Genomic DNA, 25659 nt, shown 5'->3' on the forward strand with positions numbered 1-25659 from the left:
AACTGACTGGGTAAAGACAAACCTTACAGAAGACAGCTAAGATAACTGAGTGGAGAGGCCCACTAAGAGTTAAAGATGTGGCTTTGCAGTAAAAATATCACAGACTAGATTGCAGGAACAGCAGTGTAGTCAGCAGGTCATGATTATTATTTCCTCTTCAACACACATGTGGAAAATCGTGTGTAGTTTTTGTGTCTTCCACCATATGAGAGAGAGATAGGAAACTGAAGCAAACTCAGGGAAAGGGCCTATCAAGGACTTAGGGTCTAGAGTACATGATAGACAAGGAGAGGCTGGGTGAGGCTGGAGGAGAGAAAAGGCTAAGAAGGATCATATTACTAATTTGGACTGAGAACAGTAAGATGAATTTTTCGTGAGACATTTCAAGAAGAAAAATATACTTTCAATGTCCTTGTTACTCTCTGTTTTCATATTCTCTGTTGTGAGGGGAAGAGTAGCTGTGTAAGAAGTTGGGTTTGAAAAGCTTGCATTCATACTTTCTTCCACAAATTTGCAGAACAGTACCACAATGTCTCCTCATAGGCATCATCAACCCTACAATTAGGATTATTATAATGAAACTATACATATAAAAATTCAAATCAAGTGTCATATGTTTTATCCTTCTTATGTTTTAGAGAAGCCATTAAGTGTGAGTGTAATATACTGTCTAGCATTATTAAAGGGGCTTTATTAGAAAGTAAACTAAATCTCAAAGAAGATAAGTTACAAACAAGTTACTGCTGATGGATATAGCCTGCGTGAAACAAAAGATAACACACACCTCCCACCATTCTAGCTACAGTCATGATCCTCAGGTCCCAGTCCTCCCCTCTCAAAATGAGGATTTAGCATAGTCTCAGTTGAAATTACTGCAATTGTCATAAAAAATGAACTTTTTTCTCCTCCTTAATCAGAAGAAGAGAAATAGTTTCCTGCTCAGCAACTCTGTTTTGAAACAAAATGAAAAATCCAGAAAGAATTAAAGCATTACTTAGTGCCAAGACTGCTATTATCATGGAGTAACGCATTCTGTATTTTTTAACAGCAGCTGAAATAAGGAGGAGACAGTGCCGGTAGATGTTGCTTCCTTTCCATGCCTTCATCTGTCTGGAAAATGCTTATAAATTCATATTCATGAAAGAATTATAGTAAACTCTTCCTTATATTGTTTTCCAGTTTGGACAGTACACTTTGAAATATCTACCCTCTACTTTTTTTAGGGTGAAGTGTCTTATTAAGGTTGTCATTTTGCTTAGCGAAGTGTGAGGTCCTTAACTTTCAAACTCATACTATTATTTTATCATAGATTTCTCGTTTCTGTTATTCGTGATTTTCTTCTTCAAAAAAGTACAAGAAATATAATTTGTAGGTTTTATACCTGAGAACTTGTTCTGCATGGTGCAGTACTTGATTCTAAATATATTTGTTATTGAAAGTTGATTTTTTTTTTCTTGTAAATATTGGCAAGGATTGTAAAAATATATGTTTTTAGTAGGTTGTTCTTTTATTGTAGCTGGTCACTGTGGTTCTCCGGACCCAATTGTAAATGGTCATATTAGTGGAGATGGTTTCAGTTATCGTGACACTGTGGTCTACCAGTGCAATCCTGGCTTTCGACTTGTTGGTACATCTGTCAGAATTTGCCTGCAGGATCACAAGTGGTCTGGACAAACTCCTGTGTGTGTCCGTAAGTATGACTAGTTTTTCACTGAATTATTGCTACTATTTTAAACATAATTAAACATTAACAGTTGATTGGAATTTGAATGAGGTCTTTGAATGAGGTGCTCATTATGATCCTGTCTCTAATCTAGCACAGACGGATTAACTACAATCAGTATTTTCTGATTTCTGTTGTTTCAGAAACAGGATGACCTAGACATTGAAGTGGGTTGAACTGCGGGCTGCAGCTGTGTAGCTTAATCTAGTGCTTTCTCTCTCTTTCTCCAGGCATAATTGTTATGTTAAGTGGGTTTACTGAGTCTTTCCCCTATATTTTTTTCACCAGAAATAAAAAAATTCCTTTGTATATTTTCACTGTTTCGTGAACAAAGCTGGGATACTGTTCATCTGTGCAGTTTTGATGGTGACTGCCCATTTCTTCAAGTAGGCCTACCAGTGCAAGCCCAGGCATGGAATCAAATTATGCTACATCTATTAGAAAATATTTTAACTTTTTTATATCCTTTAATAGGATTTGGTTTTTTGCTCTTAATTCATCTGTTTTGAAAATCCTGTAATTAATTGCTAGAATTGACGAGTCTTTCCTACTCTTACTTCCTTCGTCCTTTGCATGGAAGGTTTTCTGACATTTTCTGGACCATCAGCCATTTTATCAGAACCAAGTGCAATTTCGCTGGTTTTTATGTACTACTTTATTATGTAGTTGATTTTATTTTTATTTCAGTTTTAATAAAGATCCCCATTTTTATACAATTTTTGTTATTTTTAATGGAGCTTTTATATCAATTATTTCAATGCTCTATTTTTTAAGATGCCTACAATTGAGACAGAAGTATTTTTGTCTACACAGAGAAAGTCACTGAGATAATCAGCTTTTCTGTTCAACACATTTTAGTATCTTTATTTCATTTCAGTTATATTACTGGTAAGTCATTAGATTTCAAAATATTCGGTATTTTCTTTCTTAGGGGTAAAATGAAAATTTTTAACTGTATACAGCTGCAGGAAATAACTGCCAAGTGTAGTTGTCCTTTTAAAATCCTATTTATATCTTCAAGTGATTTGTATTCATCAAAGGAAAAATGTCACCAGCTAGCATGATTACTTTTAGTGGTTTCATTTTACTGTGCAGTGAATAAAATTCCTTTAAAAGAAAGGGACAAAGCAGGGGGGGAGGGTTAGGGTTTGGGCATCTATTTTCTGAAAGATCTTTTCACTTGATTCCTATTAGAGTTAACAGGAAATATGAAGACTTTCCATTAGTTCCTTTTGAGTATGAGCACAACAGATACAAATGAAAAAGATAAACCTGTGTACAGTGTATTTATTTGAGTATGAGAAACATCATTAGCACTAGAACAAAGTTGAAAAGTTCTGTGTTTATGTGTGTGTCTATGTATACATTCTGATTTTACATTGTCAGTATCTATGGTTTCTATATCTTCTATAATATTTTAATATCTTATCACATGGAAACCTAGAGCTTGACCATAATAAGTTTATTTTTTAGGTTTTATTTTAACACAATCAACACAAATAATACACATAATGGGAAAGACTTACTCCTAACAATGATTTCTTTATTGTCACAAGAAAATTAGATTAAAAGAATCACTACTTAAGCAAAACAATGTAAGACCTTTAGAATAGGGATGCTTCAGAACTCCAGAATATTCTGAAGTAGTGCGTCAAATTTGGCTTTTACCCCTATTGTATTTTTAAGTATGCAGGGAAAAAAAGTTTTTCTTTTATTTGTATTAGTAGGAATATAGCAAATCATATGCATTTTTTAAGATCTCATACAGTTCACATGTGTATCAAAATGCATATATATGTATATATAATTATTTTTATTACAACTTTCAACATAAAGTAAAAAGTAGGTTCTAAAAGTTTTATTGAAAAATTAATATTTTTGTTCTGGCAGTTAAGAATTCTGAGTAAGTATATCCTAATTTTTTTCTTAAATTTCCTGTATAAATATCAACAACAAATTCAGAAGGGAAACAAACAAACAAACTAAGCAAAACAACAAAAAAACCCCAAACCCTAAAAGAGCTCAACCAGCAAGTGATTCTCTGGATCAGTGCCTTTCACTTAGATGCTAACCTACTTATTTTTCTTCTAACAGCAATCACATGTGGGCATCCCGGGAATCCACCTCATGGAATGACTAATGGCAGTGAGTTCAACTTAAATGATGTTGTCAATTTTACTTGCAATGCTGGATACTTACTTCAGGGTGCTTCTCGAGCACAGTGCCGAAGCAATGGACAGTGGAGTAGCCCTTTACCCAACTGCCGAGGTAAGAAACTTTCTTTTACATTCTTTGTTCTCTAATTACTTATTTCAGGCATGATCCTCCTTTACCCTGCCTTCAAAATACCGGGATATTATTCATAAACCTGACCTTTGGGAACTTATTGCCATCTTTATTTGAGTTTTTTTCCTTTCTATATTGGAAATTTTAGTTAGGGCTGGGTATTGGGGAAGCCTAGGCTTTTCAGTATTTTACCTCAAAGTTCTGACTGCAATTCCTTGCATTTAGTTTATAAACATATAAAGTGAACTTTGTATCAGAAAAGTTATATTACCTTAATAAATCACAGTTGGCTGTCTAGTATGAACTAGGTGCATACTTTCCATAAACGATTGATTACTCCTATTAAAACATAGTTATGCAGTTGAATATTTATGCATCAAAGCACTAATATTTATGCATCAAAGCACTACTAATTTTTCTGTATTTCCTAGCAATATCTGAGATATGTTCATAACTTTTGTACTTGATTTTTCTTTCCCCATCAAAAAAAAAAAAAAAAAAAAAGTAAGATTTAATTCTGACTGGTTTTCTTGCAAAGACTTATCTGAGCTTAATTATTGGTAAGCTATGGGTAAAATAGACATGTTTGAGAAATCAGAATGAAGCAAGTGATTTGTGTTATGAGAAAATGTGTATCAAATGTACATATTAGCGAGGGACAAAGAGAAATCATTTTAAAACACAATCTAGAATTCTCAGATTGATTTATTTACCCAGATGCCAGTAATGTAATTACGACTAAAAGGGAAGCAAGTCCCTGAAATTAGCCTGTTTTCACTCCTTCCATTATGACAACTGTTTTAATTTCTTTTCTTTAACTTTTGGCTGTCATTGCAGAATATGGACCTAATATCTAGTCTTTGCTCTGTTCCACCAATATCTTTATCAGACACCTACAATCTGTTCACTGGTTTGTTGTTTTAATGTCATATTCCCCAAAATAGCTTCTACTGGTGTAGTACATGCTTTCTCAATGCTGAATCCAATAAGATATCACACATCATTTTCTTCTAAATCACTGAGGCAGACTGAATATCTTCTGACTATGAAATAGATGCAAATTGACAGAGAGGTGAAAGCCAAGACATGAGGTGAATGATGTAAAATATACTGAAAGCTCTCAACAGCCTGGAGAAAACGTCCTGAGATACTGTATATCCTTCAGTGCTTTTTTCTTGAAGGCTCCAGAAGGAAATGTAGGTTCTAATTTATGACTCTAATTTAAAAATGTTGTTCCTGATCATATTTAAAGCTGGAATTGTCTAGGTTCATTTAAAAATTTTAACAAGTACTAATTTCCAAATATGTAAACCAAAAACATATTTAAAAATGCTTAGTGTCTGGAAAGAATGTGATTATTATGCCCACTATGGAACATGCAAAGAAATAGAGCACAAAAATTTCTCCAGAAATGCAGCGGCTAGTAAGCTTTTCTTGAGTATTTTCTTTCACAGGAAAAATGTTCAATCAGTGTAAGTATGCTTTTTGTTCTTTGCAACTTGTCCTTTATGGGCTAAAGGAAATTGCAGTCAGCAAAGTCACGCTAAAGATACAAACATTGGGACTAATAAGAAGTTAACTTCAGCTATTGTACCTTTATTATCTCCACCTGTTGGTTTATTAAAAATCTTATTGTATTACAATTGTTGTTCCTAAGAATAATAATTATCTTTGGTGATTAGCTCATCATATTGTTTCAGAGCTGGCTGATGCAATTTCAAGCTCAGTGTGTGTGGAATTAGATCTTTCATTCTCATTAAAACAATAAAGAGATGGCAATTCCCTCAGTCACTACCCTCAGAATTTATTCACGTGAGTTAACTAGCATAGCAATATAATTATTGGAACAGAGAAACAGGAATTAGAAAACTGTTTCTATTTAGGCTAGTGTATTTTTTTTCCCTTTCATACTGCTTGGTTTTGCTAGACTTTAGAGAACGAACCCCTCCATCTCATCTGTGAGGCATTTAAGTGAGGTTTTATTTGTTGAAAACACACACTTTTACACTTACCCTGTAGATGCAGCCTGAATCTGCTCTGTTTGACTGTCAGAGGGAGAGACTGAGTAGCTTTGCTGAAGCTCAAGCCCATTTACAATTTGAGTTACTCAACTATTTACACTGAACTCTAGTACATTCCTTAAAAGGAAAACAAATCAAAGTGAAAGACGAAAAACAATGCAATGGCTGAGAAGATTTAAAAAATAAGAACCCCCAGAATTAGGACACTTACAGTTACTACAACATTTCAGTTGTCTCTCCTGTCCACTTTTATTTTCCTTTTTTAATTTATCACATGAATTTGTGTTTCATCCAGGCCAATTTATGGTCTGAAATCTTGTTTAGGGAGATTGGTTTTCTGAAAGGAGTCAGTATTATAGGTGCAACTCTGCCAAGATCCATTCACTTAACCATGGGAAACTCCTACCAGAACAGAGTGTCCCAGAGTATCTGCAGTTTTGTCTATTCTCATGCAGGTGGTGTAAACCTGGACTTTTGCCATTCACTCAGTGTTTCTTCACTTCGTTCTTCCCTTCACTTAGTATTTCTTTCTCTATTGTAACATATATTTTTCAGTGAGTGTCTTGTATCTCTTCCATCACAAACTGTGAGGAACCAGTTAGTTTTGTCACCTCCTCTTTTGTTCCCCCTTCCATGCACCCCGTGAGAACCTAGAGCACTTTGCTAGCTGGCAGTCACCAGCTGCAGCTGCTCACCTCAGGGACTGAGTTTAACTCATTTAAACTGTTTGAAAAAGATGTCACGAAGTTTGCAAATTCTCTAAGAAACCTAATTTTGGCTTCTAGAGAGAAATATACCGTCTAAAGTAAAAATAACTGTTGTAAATATGTTTGTGCACCAAAAGATATTCAGCTGTTGCATAAAGGGAGTAGTAACTTCAGTTTAAGCATGTCAGTGTTAGAGTAGTTCTATACCATTGACCAACTACATGCATCTCTGATCTAGAAATTTGGGAGATTCTTACTTCTTACTTACATTTAAAATGTTCTATTGTCTAGATAATTGGTACTGTTTCTTATTTTAGGCTAGTATAGTGAGTTGACCTTGTAATTGTTATGTAGCAGTTTCTCTCTCCTGTTCCTTTCTTCTCACTTTGTTTTTCTTCTCTGGTGTGCATTTTCCACAGGGCTGCAGAGATTGTCTACTCCTTTATGCACCACTCTCTCTTCTAAACTCATTGTTCCTTTTGTTGCTTTTCACTTTTCTTATTTTTTTTTTCATTTTTTTTTAATTTTTGTGTGTGTGGCCTCCTCTCTGGTGTATTTTGCCCTTCCCTAAGTACATTTTCGGGAAACACAAAGTTTCCACATGGGCTCAACTGTGATTTGAAGAGAGACCGAGGGCTGGGGTTGTTCAGCCTAAAGGAGAGAAGGGGAATTTTGCTGATCTACTCTTACCTAAGGCAGAGTGTGAAAAAAGAGGGCTAGACTTCTCATTGGTGCCCACTGCAAGGCCGTGATGCAAAAGGCACAAAATAAAACTTAAGAAAAAGCTTCTTAAATGTAAGAGTGGTAAAACACCCAAACAGATTTCCCAGAGACATTGTGGAGTGTCCGTTCTTATCGGTATTCAAAACCTGACTGGACAAAGCCCTGGGCAAACTCTTTAGCTGTCCCTTCCAAGTTCAAGTATTCTGTAATTCTGTACAATTTATGACTAAAGATTATATATACACCAACTATATTGCTTAATGAATTGATTAGAACTTCACTAAAGCAAGTAATAGCACTTCTTTTGGCATATGACTTTACTTATAAAATTGCCTTTTATTTAATGGGTGGAAAATATTTGTTCTAAAGTTCATTGTTAGTGATGAATTATGAATTTGTGTACAAAGAAAGTAAATCTTCCAGGTCCTTAAATATTCTGCTGGGAAAGGACTGATGTTCCTAGCAAAACTGTGTCATTTAATCCAACAGAGACTTTACATATGACCTTTCTTTCGAGCCTCACTTGAGTTCACCTGAGTAAATAATGAACTTGGCTTCACTTAGCTGAGACTCTATATGAAGTACTACAAATTAAAGATTGTTGCTTGAAGCTATTGCAGAAGTTTTGTTTTGTTTTATTTTATTTTATTTTATTTTATTTTATATTAATGTTGCAACTGAGCTACCATGTATACACAGTATACCTTGATACTTACAGAAAATAAATCTGGACAGTTCTTAGGCTCCCCTTTGCAATGATACATTGCTTCATTCTGTTGTGTCAGCAACAGGTTAACCAATTAACTGCGGGCAGGAAGTTTACCACGGAAATTATATCAGGTTTCTTGGCTGACAAAAAAGCAATGCACACAAAAGATCATATATGCTACTTTTATGAAACAAAGGATTTCAATATGTTTGTACACTGAAAGCATTGAACTGCTTTGCAATGATATTTCCCTCTATTCCAGAATGCTGTTATTTTGGTAATTTAAGAATTATTTAATCTGTACTATTTAATTCTTTTAGTTCAACAAGTGAGACTTTTAATCTTTAAAAATGTATGCATTTTTTTAATATTGGATTTGGACCTGTGGTCTGAGGTAACATGATCTTTAAAATACCTATACCTATACTAAATCCTAAACCAAATATGTTCAGTGTGGATTTTTTTTTTCATTAGCAGTTTGGAACCACTTTCTATTTTGTCTTTGGAAGCACAGAAAGACAATCTCCGTGCTTTCTAATTTTCATAATGACACTTAACCACCAAAATGAGAACTGAATTGGATGGTCTCATCAGGGCTCTGCACTCCCGATTGTTCTGCAGGTCATTTTTCCATGTATTATACTACCATATTAAACACCACACTTAACCATATCTTCTGGAATGCAAGTATTTGCAAGAAGATTTTCTTGTTAGGATTTCTTTACTTTGGCATTGGATAGACTGGCCTACCACTTACTGCCTGTATTAAGGCAGAGTCATATCTTTTATCTTCTTATAAATGAGATTTAAGAGCTTTTTCCTATTAAAAATATGCTTCTTAAAACTGGAAATATTTTACTCAGAGGATCTGTTTGGCAAAGTTGTGAAGGTGTGTGTTAGCTCACATTCTTCAGTCTCTATCAGTAAGTTCAGGCTATTTATTAGTAATAAAGAATTATAATATTCTAAATATTCTATTTATTAGTAATAAAGAAGTCTCTCTTTATACTGCTTTTGTGTTGATTTTCTTTATCTCATTACTGATAGTTTCTTGAAAAGTTTAATTAGACTTTTTTGTCTTATCAAGAATCTAGTATCTACAAGGAATGCCCAATTTTATTGTGCTTTCTTTAGTGAGTATATAATTTGAACCATCATTCCTTCACTGACAAGAAAAATAACCTTTCTAATGACAGCTGATAGAAAGGTGGGAGAGATTGAGACTGATGACCAATTCTTCTCATCCCTAGACAAAGCAACTCTGAATTTAAGCAATTTTTCATCTATGGTGGTAACAAGGGTTCACACAAGCTGAGAAATGTTGTGTTTTGTTCAGTTTTGTTTTTCCAAAGTCAGAGGCCTTTGTTGTGGCTTTTTTATACTTTAAATGTCAGAGATAACTAATCCATTCATGTTAATAGCATGTTGATATCCTTCAGAAGGATAATTAGCACTAAGTTTCCTAAATAAAGAGGTGAGGTGCCATGGGAGATGCTACGAATTTTCTGAGATATTTACCTGAATTTGGCAGAGATGACACACAACTTAAAATTATTTCTGTGCCTCTCTGGAGGGAAATCTGCCTGGAAATCAGGCAAAGACACCTCAAAAGATAGTAGAAACATCTTTTGAGGCAACCGAATAGAGTTCCTCTTCCATGTGAAAAACAATGCTCTGATTAAGAAAAAATATAAAAAGACTTTAAGACATGACCTTGGAGTTTGTACTATTCTGACAAAAGTTATAGTGTTGATACTACTTGTACGTAATTGCCCACAAATGAATTTACATATAGACAAAAGAGAGAAAAATAATAGGTAAGTATTTTATCTTTCTGATCAATTTTCTATTGTAATACCTGGCAAAATCTGAGAAGTTATCATTCTTACATATTGTTGACTTTGAATTGAACTTTACTAGAATTCCATTTACTGGCAATTTTGTCACTATGCTTTTACAAGCACTGCTTTCTTTTTATAGGCAGTATTTTTAAGAACTTGTCATAAAGTCAGAGTGAATTTTCTATTCTTTATTCACTGTCAGTCCCTATACATGTTCTAGATACCAAATTAATGCAATACTTTTCAAATAAAAAAAGTTTAAAAATACTGTTGATCAGATATGAAACTTTATAAAAGAAACTTAAGATTGTTTCTGTCATGAAAGAAGAAAAAAAGATTGTGAACAAGAAATGAAATACTGTGAATTATGTACTTTTTTGATATTCATTCAACTTTTTAACAGAAAGTTGCCCTAAAGGACTCTGACATGGTCTTTTCACTTCTTTGTCCTCAAGGGTTTGAATCTACTCAGTGTGAGATTCCAAAGTTATCAGGGCAGACTTGAAGCATTCTCTGGCTTTTCTCAGAAGACTAAACCGAGACCGCCAGAATTCATTTCCCATGTAACCCTTGACAGGTGTCATTGAGAGAAAGCAATCTCCGTCTGCTCTCACTGTGATTTACAACTGAGTCCCCAGGGTGAAAGGCAATCAGGGAAAATACTGCCCTAGTTCTGTATGCCGACCAACTCAAATTCTTTTCTAAAGTACTCCTTACTGCAGATCTTCTTAGCAACAGCACACTTGTGTATGTATTTAAAAATCTATAGCTGATCTTAAATGGCATTGCAGGCATAATTTTGTTTGCTCTTTAACTTGAGGGGAAATATTCTCTTGCATAATCATTTGATAAGGCTTCATATATGATGCAAGAATTTTGTTGCAAAGAGCACATCCTTAAATTATGTATTCGGTGACTATTCTGTATTTCATTCGTCACTAATCTGTCTAAACAGATACTACTGGTACAAGAAGGAGAATTCTGTATCACACAGACAAATTGATACTTTGGGACTGCAGTATATTCTTTGAACATTCCATATTTCTGGTCTGCATGGAGTATTAAGTTTTTCTGTTCTCCCTATTGACTTGCAAAGATAGTTCTGTTAGAATTGCTTTTTGGTAGCTTTAGGCCAGCATATCTTCATGTAACAAAGTTATTTTTACTTAATTTCTAATACTGACTTTCCATAAGCTAACTTAGCATGCTTACCAATTAAACATTACAAGAAACTAAGCCTTACAAACAGTATGAATCTTGTCCTGTAACTTGGGAAAAAAAATCAGTAATGTGTGTCCTCATGCAAATTTCCTCTAGTTTTTTGTATTTGTTAATGAAATCTCACTGTAAAAGTGTATACACTACTTAAGCTACACATGCCGAATTTTTAGTACTATAGTCCTGACCTAAAATAAATGTCGATGATACTAAATACAGGCTACTAAACATGCACCTATACTGTGGATCTATCTGAGTACAGCAAGGAGTCCTAGTTGCACCAGGATAAAATATCTAATGCAGAAAAATTTTGAATATGATTGATATATTTATAAATTATATTAATTCACATTTGGACTATTGGGGTAGGAGTATATTATTTTTCCAGAGGATTTTTACAGTCATAAAACACAATTCCATACTTTTTACCTATATAGAGATTATTTAAAGAAAGAGCTGCTCTTAGTGGTATAGTTGCTAAAATAGGTGGATATCAGTAGAATAGAAAAGTGCTACTTTGATGCAGTTACTTTTTGATAAGCAGTTTCATTGAAAATTGGTGTACTGATTAGAACATGGGTATAGATCTCAGAGGATCTGAATTTAGTTCTGTGCAGTTGAGTACAGCTGAGTACAGTTCAGTACAAATATTCCATACAACCCTGAATATTAGCTTTTGATATGATGGATCACAATGCTGATATTGTGTTATTGTGAAGTTGGGAATTGAATTACCGTATAATAGCAGTTTTAGCTAAATAGAATTATTTTGAAATATTCATTTCTGCATTTGAAATTAAATCTATCTGTATTTTTAAACTGAAGAGTGCTCTGGCATGGGAGCTTAATTGCCTCTACTTATTTAGAAGGTTCTCCAACAGGTTTTTCATCTGATCCAAGTGGCACATTCATAGGAATTGTTCGGAGCATGGTTCAGGGGTTAATATAGACAGCAGGACCATTCCTCATGAGCGGTTCAGAGAAATTTTCCCTAGTCTGGAGAGTAGCAGAGCACAACAGCATAGACGTAGAGACCGTCTACTGACCTCATGCCAGAGGACAAGTGCAGGCAATTCTTTACTTTGCATTGATACAGATGTAGATTCAAATGTTTCAGAATGTATATACATATGTGGAAAAACTGAGTTTAGGGATATGTTTCTACAAGGCAACTTAAAACTACGCAGAGAATGCAGGCTTACTGTCAAAAGCAGAAGCTTTACAATGGCATCTACACAGCACTACGCCACATGCAACTGCTTAAGAAACAGGGTTAATTGGGATGCAGCATGTGGTGCTTCTGGGAACTGTGCTACTTTCTGTAAGAAAGAATTGCACTGTGAATACAGACATATGAGCTCATTCAGATCTTGGTTAGTATTTTGGTAAGGCTTCCTGTCAGTGTACTGTACATTTTACAGACTTTCACATGCATCCTTGTGCTACAATGGTAGCTATATTCCCAGTGAAACAATTAGACTTAGCTGATAGTGATTAGTAATCATTGAAAAAAAGCAGTAACAAAGAATGTGTAATGTGAAAAGGACAAAGATTTTTCTCTTGGTAATAGAAATTCTCAGAAACTAAGAATTTTCAGAGTTCTTCAAAGTAAGTACGGAGACTTCCACATCCAAATTTTTCACAGGTTCCAAAGAGCAGTGAGATTTTAAGACATTTTTTCCTGTCTTGTGGGACAGAAAACAACATAAGGAGGTAAAGAGCTATTTGTTTCTGTCAGTGAAATCTCAGTGTAAACAGATTTATTTAACCTACACATATTTGATTTATATAAAATTGATACAGCATTAAGTTTAAATAAAAGTTGGTAGTATGAAATATAAGCTAAACTGTTACAATGTAAACTAAATGTAACTTCCCTTGTGAATTATTTTATAAAATTCACCATGAAACAAAATAGGAGTAGTTTCAGTTAGGAGACTGTAGCTTTACTACTGCTCAGAAACAAAAAAAACCCAAAACAAACAGGTCTTGTTCACTGAACATCATCAGTCTAGATAATGACTTACTAGTGCTTTATGTACATCATTGCAATACCTAGTGCTTTTTAAATGCTGGAGAAGGCAGGAAATATCCACAGAGATGAGGTCAATGAAGAGGATTTTTCCCCAGCTAAGGCTTTCTGCTGAGGCCCAGCAGTTTCTTTTTCTGGTATCCAAATTTTGGATTGCTACACCAACCCAAACTATTAAATGATTCTATGATTCTATGTTCACAACAGAGTATAAAACAAATGACTGGGGAGGTTAGATATAACTTATATAAAAACTAAACAGCCATGATAAAAATCCATAATTTTTTTTTTAATGTTTTTAACTGCTATCTGAAAAAATTACTTCATGCTTTCTTGTGCTTACCCTCACTCCCACTCCACTATCAAATATTTGATTTTTCACCATCTTCCTTTTTCTACACATTAATAGCAGAAAATGTTCTTGTTAATCTTGAAAACAATTTTTTTTAATTACAGTAAATTAAAAAAAGAAAATGTTAACATGTTATTTAAACTATATACTGATTTAATTTGGGATCATTCACATAAAATTACATTAAAGACCAAACTAATCCTACCAAGAGAATGATAAAATATTCTTCCAATTTCCCTTTTATCTTTGAACTTGTATATCCAAGACTATTACAAGTACTGGAGTAAAATCTTAGTATTACCTTCAAAGCAAAAAAATCTAAAGACTTACTTAGAGTCAACATATCTGATATTTAAGCCAAATAAAACCCACAAAGGATATCATATGGACCACAGTCATGAGCTGCTAATAAAGTAATGAAAATAATTGTTACACTTATAATATTGCTATTATACATCAGTAATGAATACTATTTGTCCTACAGTGGTGAACTGTTCTGATCCTGGCTTTGTGGAAAATGCAATTCGTCATGGACAGCAGAATTATCCTGAAAGTTTCAAATATGGAACAAGTGTGGCATACCATTGCAAGAAGGGCTTTTATCTGTTGGGCTCATCTGCACTGACCTGTAAAGCTAATGGATTATGGGATAGATCATTACCAAAGTGTTTGTGTAAGTATTCATTCAGTTGGATTAGTATTAAAGAGTGCTGCATGACTTAAAATCATGATAGACAAAAAAAAAAGTGTAACCATCTGTTGAAGAACAAAATTGAACTTTAGGATCAACATATTGCAAATTGTGTGTCTCACTAAGAAAACATTAAGACAAGATATCATCCAACTTGCCATTATTAAAAATGTGTTTACAGGGAACTACGGAAATATTATTTCTAATGCCAGAAAGTTAACATTAATTTCCCTTTTTGGTGAATTGTTAAGATATCTGAAAACAACTAGGGAAATCTAAAATTATTATTTGTATGTTACAATTTAGATTGATAGTCTAAGACCATTAATACCTCTATCAGATGATTTTTTTTCAGACTTATTGAAGTGTACGTGTGAGAACAGATCTGTGAAATGTTGTGTAGAAAACTTTTGCTCAAGAGAGTCTTTTCATAACATCACTTCATACTTCCTCGATCACTTTTTCCTCAGAGAGGAAGGAAATTTTCTGGTGTTTGCTATAATCAATTCAGTGAGCTGCAAATCTTTAGCAGTTTGGCAGATTAATTTCCATTGTGATATTTTTCTTCTCTGGTCACTATTAATATGCTGACATGATTTCTAATTTACAATACAATTATAGGAAATAATAAATGAAATTGAAGTATACTTTAATGTGAAACACATCAGATTGTTTTAAAGTTTTTGCTTTACAAATTGTGATTTTTTATTAAAATTATATTTGTATGGATTTATACCAGAGCAATAAATGTTACTATGTTAGTGAATTTATTTCTTTGTTATGCCTGGTCTTCGTACTATTATGTATCCAATATTCACATGACCCAAGCAGTTTTGTTTTGGTTTTTCACAAAAATCTGCACTTTCAATATCTGTGAATAAGAGCTATAACCTGAAAAAATGGGTTTATTCACGTTTCAATAGTAAAATAATTAGGCAAAATATAGCATTTTAAATACAAAAAAGCTGTATACATTTTTCACTTGGCAAGAACATTTGACTGATGCATGCATATTCCTCACTTTTTGTATCTTATGAAAAGTCCGTGGCCCAAATCTGTCAGTGATCCCTTCCTACTTCCAAGACTGGAGTTTCAGTGTGAAGAGATGCTCCTTATGCAAATGGCAAAAGAGGATGGAGTATCTAAATCACCTAGAATAGCTACCCATCTTTCCACATCAAGTGTTTTGGAAGTTTGATAGCATTTATATGACTTTCTGCTCAAAAAAGTCATAGACAGAGCTCAACAAAAAATCATAAGTATCCATCCTTTTAGAATAGGAATTCATGACCTTTCTCTGGGGACTATTGATCAAGTCCATAGGAACTTTCAAATGAGTCTGGGAGATGCCTATATCCCTCAATCACCTGCCGGATTAACTCTTGCTACTTTGCTGTTGGTGGACTGAAACACCATCTAAACCCTAAGTATCACTGGGACAAATTAAATTTCTTTCCTCTAAGGAAAATTCAATGAAATGATTAGGGCTCTTGGTGAGAGAAAAATCTGTTTATCTATTCACAGATTAAGTCACTCAGAGCTTTTTCAAGTACTATAAGAGAGATGTGGTTTTCAAAAGTTATCAGCGATAATCTTTTTTTCAGGTGTGATTTTTTCAAGATTGATTTTGGTGATAGGGCACAGTGCTTGGAGAGGCAGTTAAGTTTTGAACCCAAAGTAGACACAGTTTACCCTGAACAATTCTAGTTCAAGAGTAAACAAATGGAAATTTCTGACATTGCTGTTTTATATGTAAGGCAATAACTACGTGTCATTGCTTAAAAATGAATCCTTCTTTTCTTCCTCATAATTTGGGAAAAAAATTCATGCTACTCACTGCAAATAATTATAAACCCACATTAAGGTTACCTACGTGTTGCTTTATTCCATAAAATCTGATCACTCACTGCAGCTCCTTCCAGAATTGTGACAGGACTTGCATTTCCATGGTACTGAAGTAAGCTCATTAAGGTAACTGATCTGGCTGAAAATGAAACACTGTTTTTTTTCTGTGGGAGTACTGTTCAACCAGACCAGTTTCCTGATTTGGCTTACCATTTGCTACAGGAACACTTAAGCCAACCCAAGGAAAACAAGAGAAACACACAGCACTGGCCAGGACCACAAACCTTGGCAGAATCCACTGTGCAGTCAGATTGACATTATCATGGGATCTGGTATAATGGAGAAAATTTTGATATCTGTCAGAAATAGTCATCAGAAAAATAGGTGGTTTTTTTTCTAAAAAGATAGTTTAATCATAGATAATTATCAAACTGCTAAAGTTCAAATGGTCTATTTAAAAGCTGCCTGTTCATGTGTCTGTTTACTAAATCTATGCAAAATTTTTCTTTGTTATTTCTTTCGTTATTGGATGATCTAATTTTTATACAAAAGGCATTAAGAATATGATTTCTTGTCCACTTTAAGATGACTTATTTTTCCTCATATAACAGATCTGAACTCCTTGTTTGCTAGTTATTATGTACCAAAACTGTTTATCTGATTTTTTCTCAAACAAAAGTTACATATTTAACTTAACCATAAATATGATTAAAAATTACAAAAATGTTCAGTAATCCATTTTCCTCCTACTCTGTGTAGTGCAACACATTGCTATAGTAATAATACAGAATATTATATTTCACTATACTGCTTAAACTGTATCTAATTATTTTATAGATATGATAGAGCTACTTACCATTATCATATCTGTAATATGTTAGCGTGTTGCAACATTAACTATATTTGGTTTATTCTTTCCTAACTGTAACTGAAATAATGTGTACTATTTGTAGGAAAGGACAGGAATGAATGAAGAAAGAGAGCTCCATATTTTCAGAGAAAGTCTGAACTGGATGGGTTAGTCTTACACGAAGTTTTACACGAAGCTTTGTGTTTAATCTTACAAATGACCAGTAAATCTATAGCGACAGCAAAACTGAAGATATGAAAGAGTTGAAATCCAGACAGAAGTGTATGTTGTGTGGAACTAGCCTTATATTTGAAGGTTATAATAGGTTCTTTTTCTGTGCCATGAAACCATAATATTGTACTCTTTCCTTTGTTAGCCATTTTTTGTGGACATCCTGGGGTACCTGCAAATGCAGTTCTTTCAGGAGACAAATTTACATATGGCTCCATAGTTCACTATTCTTGCACAGCGGGTCGAAGGCTCATAGGAAATTCTACAAGGGAGTGCCAAGAAGATAGCCACTGGAGTGGGACCCTCCCTCACTGTTCAGGTACATGTACCAACCATTATCTGAATGTCACCTTGTCACATGAATAAAGCTTTTCTCACACATGTTTTTAGCTACAGTCAGACATTTATTTATTTTCCAAGTATATTTTAATTTCACCAATGACCAGTCAGCTATATCATAGTCTCATTCTCTTTGTCATTACTTCACAAATTCACTGTTTAGCTAGATGCTGCCTTTATGTGCTGCAGTGTATAGAACATGTAAAACAGTACTTAAAACCAGGTTGAGTTTTGATTAAAAAGGATACATGTATTAAATTTTATTTTTATGAACACTATTTTGTGTAAACAAAGGTTGTTACATCAGAAAATGGTGAATAAAAACCTCCACAGCAAAGATACTAATGGTAAACATACATATTGCTCCTCTTTTCACTTACAGAAGTATACTTTATTAGTGTTGCAACATGCAAATACTATAAATATCTGGCATGTTCTTGGTGGTGTCAGGACGTACAGGAACAGTTTATTCTCCCCCAGACTATGCAAATTTAGTAGAAGCCATAAACCATTTCACAGTTTTGTTGAAGTGATGACCTCAGGTAAGGGTTGGCTACTGAGGGCATCCAAAGTGTATTATTAGGTTTTGTAAGGGAAACAAGTCTACATGCTTCAATATATAAGAAAACAAATACCTGACTGATTTAAGAAGAAAATTTCCTAGTGAGAAAATTGTTCATAGTCACTCATTATACAATTTGCTTAGAATTCCCTTTGAACTCTTGGACGTGCCCACTGTTGGGCTGATCCAATTCAATGCAGTTCAATTCAGATTTGACCTGATTTAAATAGGTTACACCTGTTAAATAGGTGTAACCTATTTAAATTCATTACTTTGAAAAAGCTCTAAATAAATGTTCATAGAAAAAGGTCCGTTTATGAACTGATTCTGGAAAGATGGTGAACAAAATTTGAAATATTGGGAAAAGGAAGTGAATTTAAATCATCAGTATTTCTTTTCTGCTCTATGCTGTTCAAGGAGGAAATAGTTTAGAGTCTTCTCACACTGCTGGATCTCATAGTATCTATGCCTAGACCTGAAAGGAATCTCTGCAGGACATTTATATAGTTTTCACACAAACCTTTTCTTGCTTGCCTTAAGCCTACATTTATGTCACTTATACCCTTTTATCCAGCATAATATGCCAGATCTGAAATTACACCAAGACTTCAAAATTTTTAAGGTCAGCGCCCTCTAATGCTGTTATCCAACACTTCTTATCACAAGGAAAATTCTCATGCTGGTGGAAGGAAATTTTTTGTGGCTAATAATTGAGACTCTTCAGATATCAGTCACAAATATGACGGTATTTTTATAGACTCATAGATTTTGAAGACATGAAGGACCATGATATTCATCTCCTAGGGTGGGGAAAATATATCTAGTGTAACTAAAACATGATGGGACACCATCTTGAGAGCAAGGGGATTCCCTAGGAAAATGAAAATCTATCTCTGTTAGCTCAATAAAAAAAAATAAAACAACAAAGAAAAACTATCTAAAAAGCAGCCAAAGAAAACCCTAAAAAGTGTCTCATTTCTCTAAGGTATTTAGAATTATAAAATTAACTACACTTTCCATGTTAGATATTCAGGAGATGACTCCGTCAAAATCCAATATGAATAATTTGTTGTCGTAATGAATAATTTGTTGTCAGTGAAAGAATGATTGTGGCCAAGATGGCTGAGAACTCTAATTGGTTTTGTGCATATTTAAAACCTGTAGTCTGTTTCTGCATGGGATTTATTCTTTGTGATATATTAATATATGTTCGAATGCATGATGGTTCTATGATGGTATAAATATGATCTCAGGGTTTGTTGTCACCTGTTTGTATGTTATGAACTAAGTGATAGTTGAGATTGTTGTTTAAGATGACTCACACTCATTTTTCAATAGTGGATATGTAGCCTTCTACATTGCTAAATAAAAAAGGGTCTAGACCTTCATAGTACTGTAACTACCTTTGTCTATACCCTTGGACTACAAAATTGCATGGTCCCAGTTCAAATTTTATCCAAGTCAAAACTAGGTGTGTCCAAGAAAAAAAAAAATCTATAGTTATTCATTTGTAATAATTCCCTCAGCAAAGTCCCAAAGCAAACTGACATCATTAGATTTTCAGAATCATAGATCATTCTGCCCTGAGCAATTCCTTTCCATTCACAAGCCAAAGTAGTGCCACATAGTTGTTTCATGCTGTAAACATGCCACAGTGGTAGCCTGAATCACAGTCCTCCTGTTATTTCACACATTTTAAGCAGACAGAAATGTCTGTGAAATAGTAATGTCTTAGAGTAAGTGGAAGACAGCATCCAGAGGCCACCTCTGGACTGCTGCTTTAACAGTGCCAAGGCACAAGTCATAGAAGCTAATACTTGATCACTGGGACCATTACACTCTTAGAATTGTTCCCAGAATATTTTCAGCCCTAACAGCCCTTCAAACAATGCGCAAATACTTCACAAGTTTGCGTATGCCAAAGATTATTCTCAACAGTCAGTTTGGATATAGCCACCATGTCTTGGAAAGTGAGTTTTACCATATAGGTTTGGACAGAATATACCAGCTGGCTTCAAGACACTCACACTGTTTACAAGTGTGTATTTAGACCAGGAAATCTGGGTCCAAATGCTGTAGGGCAGAGTAACAAGAACAATCTATTCTAGAAGAATCTAGCACTAAATGAGGTTGACACAATCAAAGACCACAAGTTAGCCTTGAATTCAGGAAGTGTGTCTTGGCCTCCTTTTATGAGAAAGCATGATTGTATCCACTCATATTTGCTATAATTAAAACCTTATAATGCACACATAATCATATTTTCTGACTTTGGAAAATTTTAGTTTTTAAATTAAATATTTGAGTGTTCTCAAAGATTTGCTATGGTTATTCCCTTGTTCATGATTTTGTCTTTCATGTGAGAGGGGTGCCCTTGATGAAAAATCTATGTAAGAATATACAGACTTGAACCTATTAAATTATTTACATAGATTTTGAAAAAAAAAAAAACAAACCACAAACAAACAAAAACCAAAACAAAAAAACAAAACCAAAACCCAAACCCCATAGTTTCAATAGAATTTTACTCTAGACATATAATTTAAAAATGGAGAAAAAAGGATAATGTTGCTATGAACTACAATTTAGACACAAAGGCATTTAGGAGATATACAATTTTAGGCCAAAATTTATGATTAATTGTTGATACTGAGACTGTACTTCATTAACCATGTTGTATATCATTTCCTGTAGCAACCATTTTATATGACATAGTAGTTGGCTGGTTCATTAGACCCATGAAGACATCTTTAAAATGTCTGTCTTGCAGCACCTTATTTATCTTTTTAATATGTAACCAATATTTACATAGAAATTTAAAGCATAAGGATAGTTATGAGGTGTCCTTTTCATTCTTGACAGGTGCAGAGGAACAGGTACCAGTGTGGATATATGTATTTCAAATGCATTTCTTAAGAAACTTGAATATGGTTCTCCTCACTCAAGCTGTTATCTAATTCTTGTTATTAGAAGTTATTACTAGGACAGAAGTTGAACAGTAAAATACAATGTGTATCAAATACAATTTCTGTCAAAAAGACAAGAAATTTGTTGAGCTGACAAAAAGTGACAGAGGTGCTTCCCATATTCGTGTCTTTTATTTATATGACCTTCTATGTTTAGGTCTGTATTGATCTGAGATAAGTATTAAGGTAAAAAAGACATGTAATTTGGCTTTTGTTTCACATCCTTATACTAGAAAAAAAGGGACTGATTATAACAGAAACAATGCAGTTAGTAGTACTGTTCACAAGAGGGTATTGTCCCTGCCACTGCATTTGCACATAATGTCTCTGACAGTAATTCTATTATGATGTGTTTTATAGGAAATAATCCTGGTTATTGTGATGATCCAGGAGTACCAGCTCATGGGTCTAGACTAGGGGATGAGTTCAAAATAAAAAGTCTGCTACGTTTCTCATGCGAAATGGGTTATCAGCTGAGAGGATCTGCAGAGCGAACTTGCCTACTTAATGGTTCCTGGTCAGGTATACAGCCTGTATGTGAAGGTAGGTATTGATACCACTGGTATTTATCACACCAGTGAATGACATTTACTGACTTTTTATTTTTTGATTGAAAAAAAATTACACAGAAATATGCTTTCATAATGCTTTGTGGATAGGTAATATAAAAAAGTTTGCAAACAGTTCATTTTTTTGCTTGAAAACCTAAATCCAAACTGTAAAGTTTTGGAATATATAAGAAACTTGTGAGAAAATAATTTCAGTTAAACAATATTGAACCTGAAAATAGATAATAGATACCAGAGTTAAATGTAAGATTAAATGAATGCTTTTGATTGAAAATATGAAAATAGAGTGATAAATAAATCTGTCATCTGCTTTATAGCTATAAAATAATTTCATCTTCTCTTTCTTCGTAATATCTGTGCATCAAGTACTAAACAAATTATAAAGTTGTATTCTTGACTAAGTATAAATTAACATATATTTCTCCACACAAGTTAAACTAATTTTTAATGAGATATTTTTATGCTACCTCTTTTTTAGAGGAAATGCAACAGAGAATATTTCTGAAAATCACATTTTAAAATAAGATTAAAAAACATAATAAAGAATTTTTAGTGTTTTGTTGTGCATTCAGAATCAGAAAGCAGAAATAGAAGACTTTAAATTCAGTTTTATAATGACTTCCTGCTTTCTAAGAATGTTTGAAAAGTTATGTTTCTAATTCATTGGAGTTGATGAATTCTGTAGTATCTGTTTTCTCCTAAACTAAACGATAAAATGAAAGATAGGACAAAATCTTTTTAACAAATTCATTTATTTTTTCACCTAGGCATTTTATCACAGTAACTTCATTTAATAATTGTCCTTTTATTATATTCTTCAGCACAGACTAATCTTCTGTCAGTGCAGATATCATCATAACTGTACGAAAATGGCAGTGTGCACAGGATTAGTATTTGGATCGGTATTTTCAGTGAAAATTGAAGTTTTGCAAAATCCTTTCTACTTCCCTTGCATGAAGATGTTAAGTATAGTAGGACACCAGAAGCCAGTGGCAATTATTGGTGTTTGAAATCCTACTTTTTTTCCAGCCTTTTTTTATATTGTTTGCTTCAACCTTCAATTTTCAGAAAAAAAACAAAACCAAAATCAAACCAAAGAAGAAAGGCCCTTTCTTTCTATAGTCCTTCAACTGTTTCCTCTTTAGTATAAGTAAGGGTGAGATTAGGAGAATACCTTTTCATTCCTACAAGTTGCAACCAACTGAATTTCTCTCTTCGCTATTTGACACTCTTATAAATAAAAAGTGACTGAGTCTTGATTAAAACAAAGGCATTTAGGTATCATTCCAAACATAAGTGATAGGATAATTTTTAATTAGTAAATAATTTTTATTTTAATCAATCATAAAATATATAAGTATTATATTCTAACTATTAGATTATAACTATTATGCTCAGGGACATCCAGCTGGTGGACATGCAGCAGGTACAAGTCTTTCTTGTTCCGGGAGCCCAGAGCTGGACATAGTACTCCAGGTGGGGTCTCACAAGAACAGAGTTGTTAGGAATGTTGTTCTAAATCCTTCTCATGGCTGTCTGGTCCACTGGAAAAAAACCCACCACTAAGCCTCTCCAAAAACTCAATATGTAATCAAACTAACCAAGGTAAACTACTGTCAAATTTCAGATACATGAAGCTGAAACATAATTATTACCTTAAAGTATAGCTACAGATACCAAAAAGATATGGAAGCCAATACAGAATACCTTTTCATTTCTTCATTTAAAAAACAGATGGGCAAGAAGACCATAATTTATTATTTATGCATGTTTACAATTGAAAGAGGAGATATCAGAAGACTGGAAGAGAATACAAAAATGTGCCGAAAGGCAAAACAGAGGTACAGGTCTATCAGAAAGTCCTGAATCTTTATTCTCTCCAGTGACTGTATTGAGTGGAGTAGATCAAGCAGGGCAAGCTCTCTGAATCAGCAATTGAAAAAAAAAAACAATTGAAACAAATGCAAGTAAAGTGACAATATTAAGAAACAGAAATAATTCATTCAAGAATATACCTATTAAATATTTTCCTAGTAAAACTTGCTATGCTTTTTTCAAAGATGAGCTATTAACCTAGTTGTTCTTGTTTGCTTTTTTTTTTTCCCAGTTAGTCACCTCTCATTGAAATATTGATTTTTTTTTTTTTTTTAATCTTTTCTTTGCAGCTGTATCTTGCGGGAACCCTGGCACCCCAGCCAATGGTATGATAATATACACTGATGGAATATTATTCTCCAGTTCAGTCATTTATGCCTGCTGGGAAGGTTATAAAACTTCAGGGCTAACTACTAGACATTGTACTGCCAATGGGACATGGACTGGCACTGCTCCAGACTGCACAGGTCAGAAAGAAACTTTCTCCTTCTAAAGTTTTAATGTAATAAGTCATCCAGACTTCCTACTGAAAACTATTGTTTTGATAGATAGTATAACACATTTTTCCACGTGGGTCTGTCTTGTAATACATCAATATTTTTATATATCTCAAGGTACATACCCTTTTAATACATGCTAAATGTTTCCAAAATATCTTTTTAAGATGGTTACATAGGTAACTTTATTGTATTTGTTTACCTGATGAGTGTCAACATTGATAATATAACTATAATATAACTATAATATAGTATAATTCTTTAGAATCATATTTTACTTAGATGTTCCTCTATAGTTTCTGCTGTCTTTTTTTTTTCCTTTTTTATTCTTGTGGTTTATGAAGGTTCAGAGGATGAAGTTCTGGTAGTTCTAAATTAGTTTTTTGTGTAATTGGATACATTACTGTGACAGTTTTTATTGTAAGCCAAATGAGTCAGAGTTGATCAATCACCATCCCGCTAAGGACCAAGAATCAGGGAGCAGGAAGACTGGGCTATTCCATCAGAGAAAGTGAGTGGAGACCAGAGGAATGCTACAAGGCAAGCAGGGCTAGTGGCCTCACTGACAAGGCCAGACTCACAGTACATCAGTACAGTTATAAACATAAAAAAGAAAAAAAAGAAGAAAAATAAGAGGAATTTCATAACTCTGCTTGAATTGCATTGCACCACCACCATTAGGCATAATGTGACAAAGATACCACTATGAAGGAAGAAAAAGTCCTACCAAAACTATCTAAATTATCACTAACAGACTGCAGTAGCAGTAGAGCACACCAGCATAGGCTACTGATAAAGGAAAACAATATTTGGCCATGTTATTGAAATGCCAAAGAAAGATAGCTTTCTAGATAAAAATTAGAGATTAAGTTTTTATTTTTGTGTGAAATATGTTGATCAGATTTGTTCTTGTTTTGTACACTAAAAAAAGACTTTAGCTATACATGGTTCAATGTCCACATGGTTCAATGTCCACATGGTTCGACGTTCATCAAAAAAAAAAATCCCTTTTTTTCTTTTCCTCACTAGTGATCAACTGTGGAGATCCAGGTGCATTAGCAAATGGCATTCAGTTTGGAAATGATTTCACCTTTAATAAGACAGTCAGCTATCAGTGCAATCCAGGATACTTGATGGAGCCTCCAAGTTCGTCTACCATGCGTTGTGTAAAAGACAGCACTTGGAACCAGAGTAAACCGGTTTGCAAAGGTGAACTTTTGAATTTACATAGTTTACAAATGCTGTTTTGACACTATAGGTGAAATTCACTAATGAGTGTCTTTATGAAAAAAAATTCTCAAATGTTCTCTGGGACATTACTGTTCAAATGCAATTAAAATATTTAGAGAAGTATTTGTGTAGAATTTGTATTTATTTTGCACATATACCGTGGTGTAATATCAGTCAAAATAGTGACATTAATGACTACAGTAGAAACAAATCAGTGTACAATGAAGATTGTCAGAGCACTCAATTTAAAAAGGAGTGAACGAAGAACCCATTTTCCTTTTATCTTGGATCAGATGGACAAAATTCTGCAAATAAAACTTTCTGTAAAGCATTCCCTTGTTGCAAGTAGTGTAGTCATCCTAAACAGCCAAAAATATGCTTCCCACTTAGCT

The 25659-nt window shown here is 33.8% G+C and overlaps 1 protein-coding gene across 5 annotated transcripts in view; it reads left to right on the top strand.

The window, feature by feature from the left end:
- CSMD1 (CUB and Sushi multiple domains 1) overlaps positions 1-25659 on the top strand; it is a 1093278-nt gene that overhangs the window by 1037469 nt on the left and 30150 nt on the right. For 4 of the 5 annotated variants that reach the window (XM_027640975.1, XM_027640976.1, XM_027640977.1 and 1 more), the window contains 7 exons: positions 1517-1690; positions 3818-3991; positions 14097-14285; positions 17375-17548; positions 21457-21639; positions 23831-24007; positions 25067-25246. In XM_027640975.1, coding sequence (XP_027496776.1) covers positions 1517-1690; positions 3818-3991; positions 14097-14285; positions 17375-17548; positions 21457-21639; positions 23831-24007; positions 25067-25246 — 1251 coding nt within the window. Of the gene's footprint in view, positions 1-1516; positions 1691-3817; positions 3992-14096; positions 14286-16370; positions 16475-17374; positions 17549-21456; positions 21640-23830; positions 24008-25066; positions 25247-25659 lie in introns of those variants that run through there. The other variant, XM_027640979.1, reaches the window with a different exon arrangement.

This window comes from Corapipo altera, unplaced genomic scaffold, assembly GCF_003945725.1.
Source record: "Corapipo altera isolate COAL_440 unplaced genomic scaffold, ASM394572v1 46, whole genome shotgun sequence".
NCBI classification, from domain to species: domain Eukaryota; kingdom Metazoa; phylum Chordata; class Aves; order Passeriformes; family Pipridae; genus Corapipo; species Corapipo altera.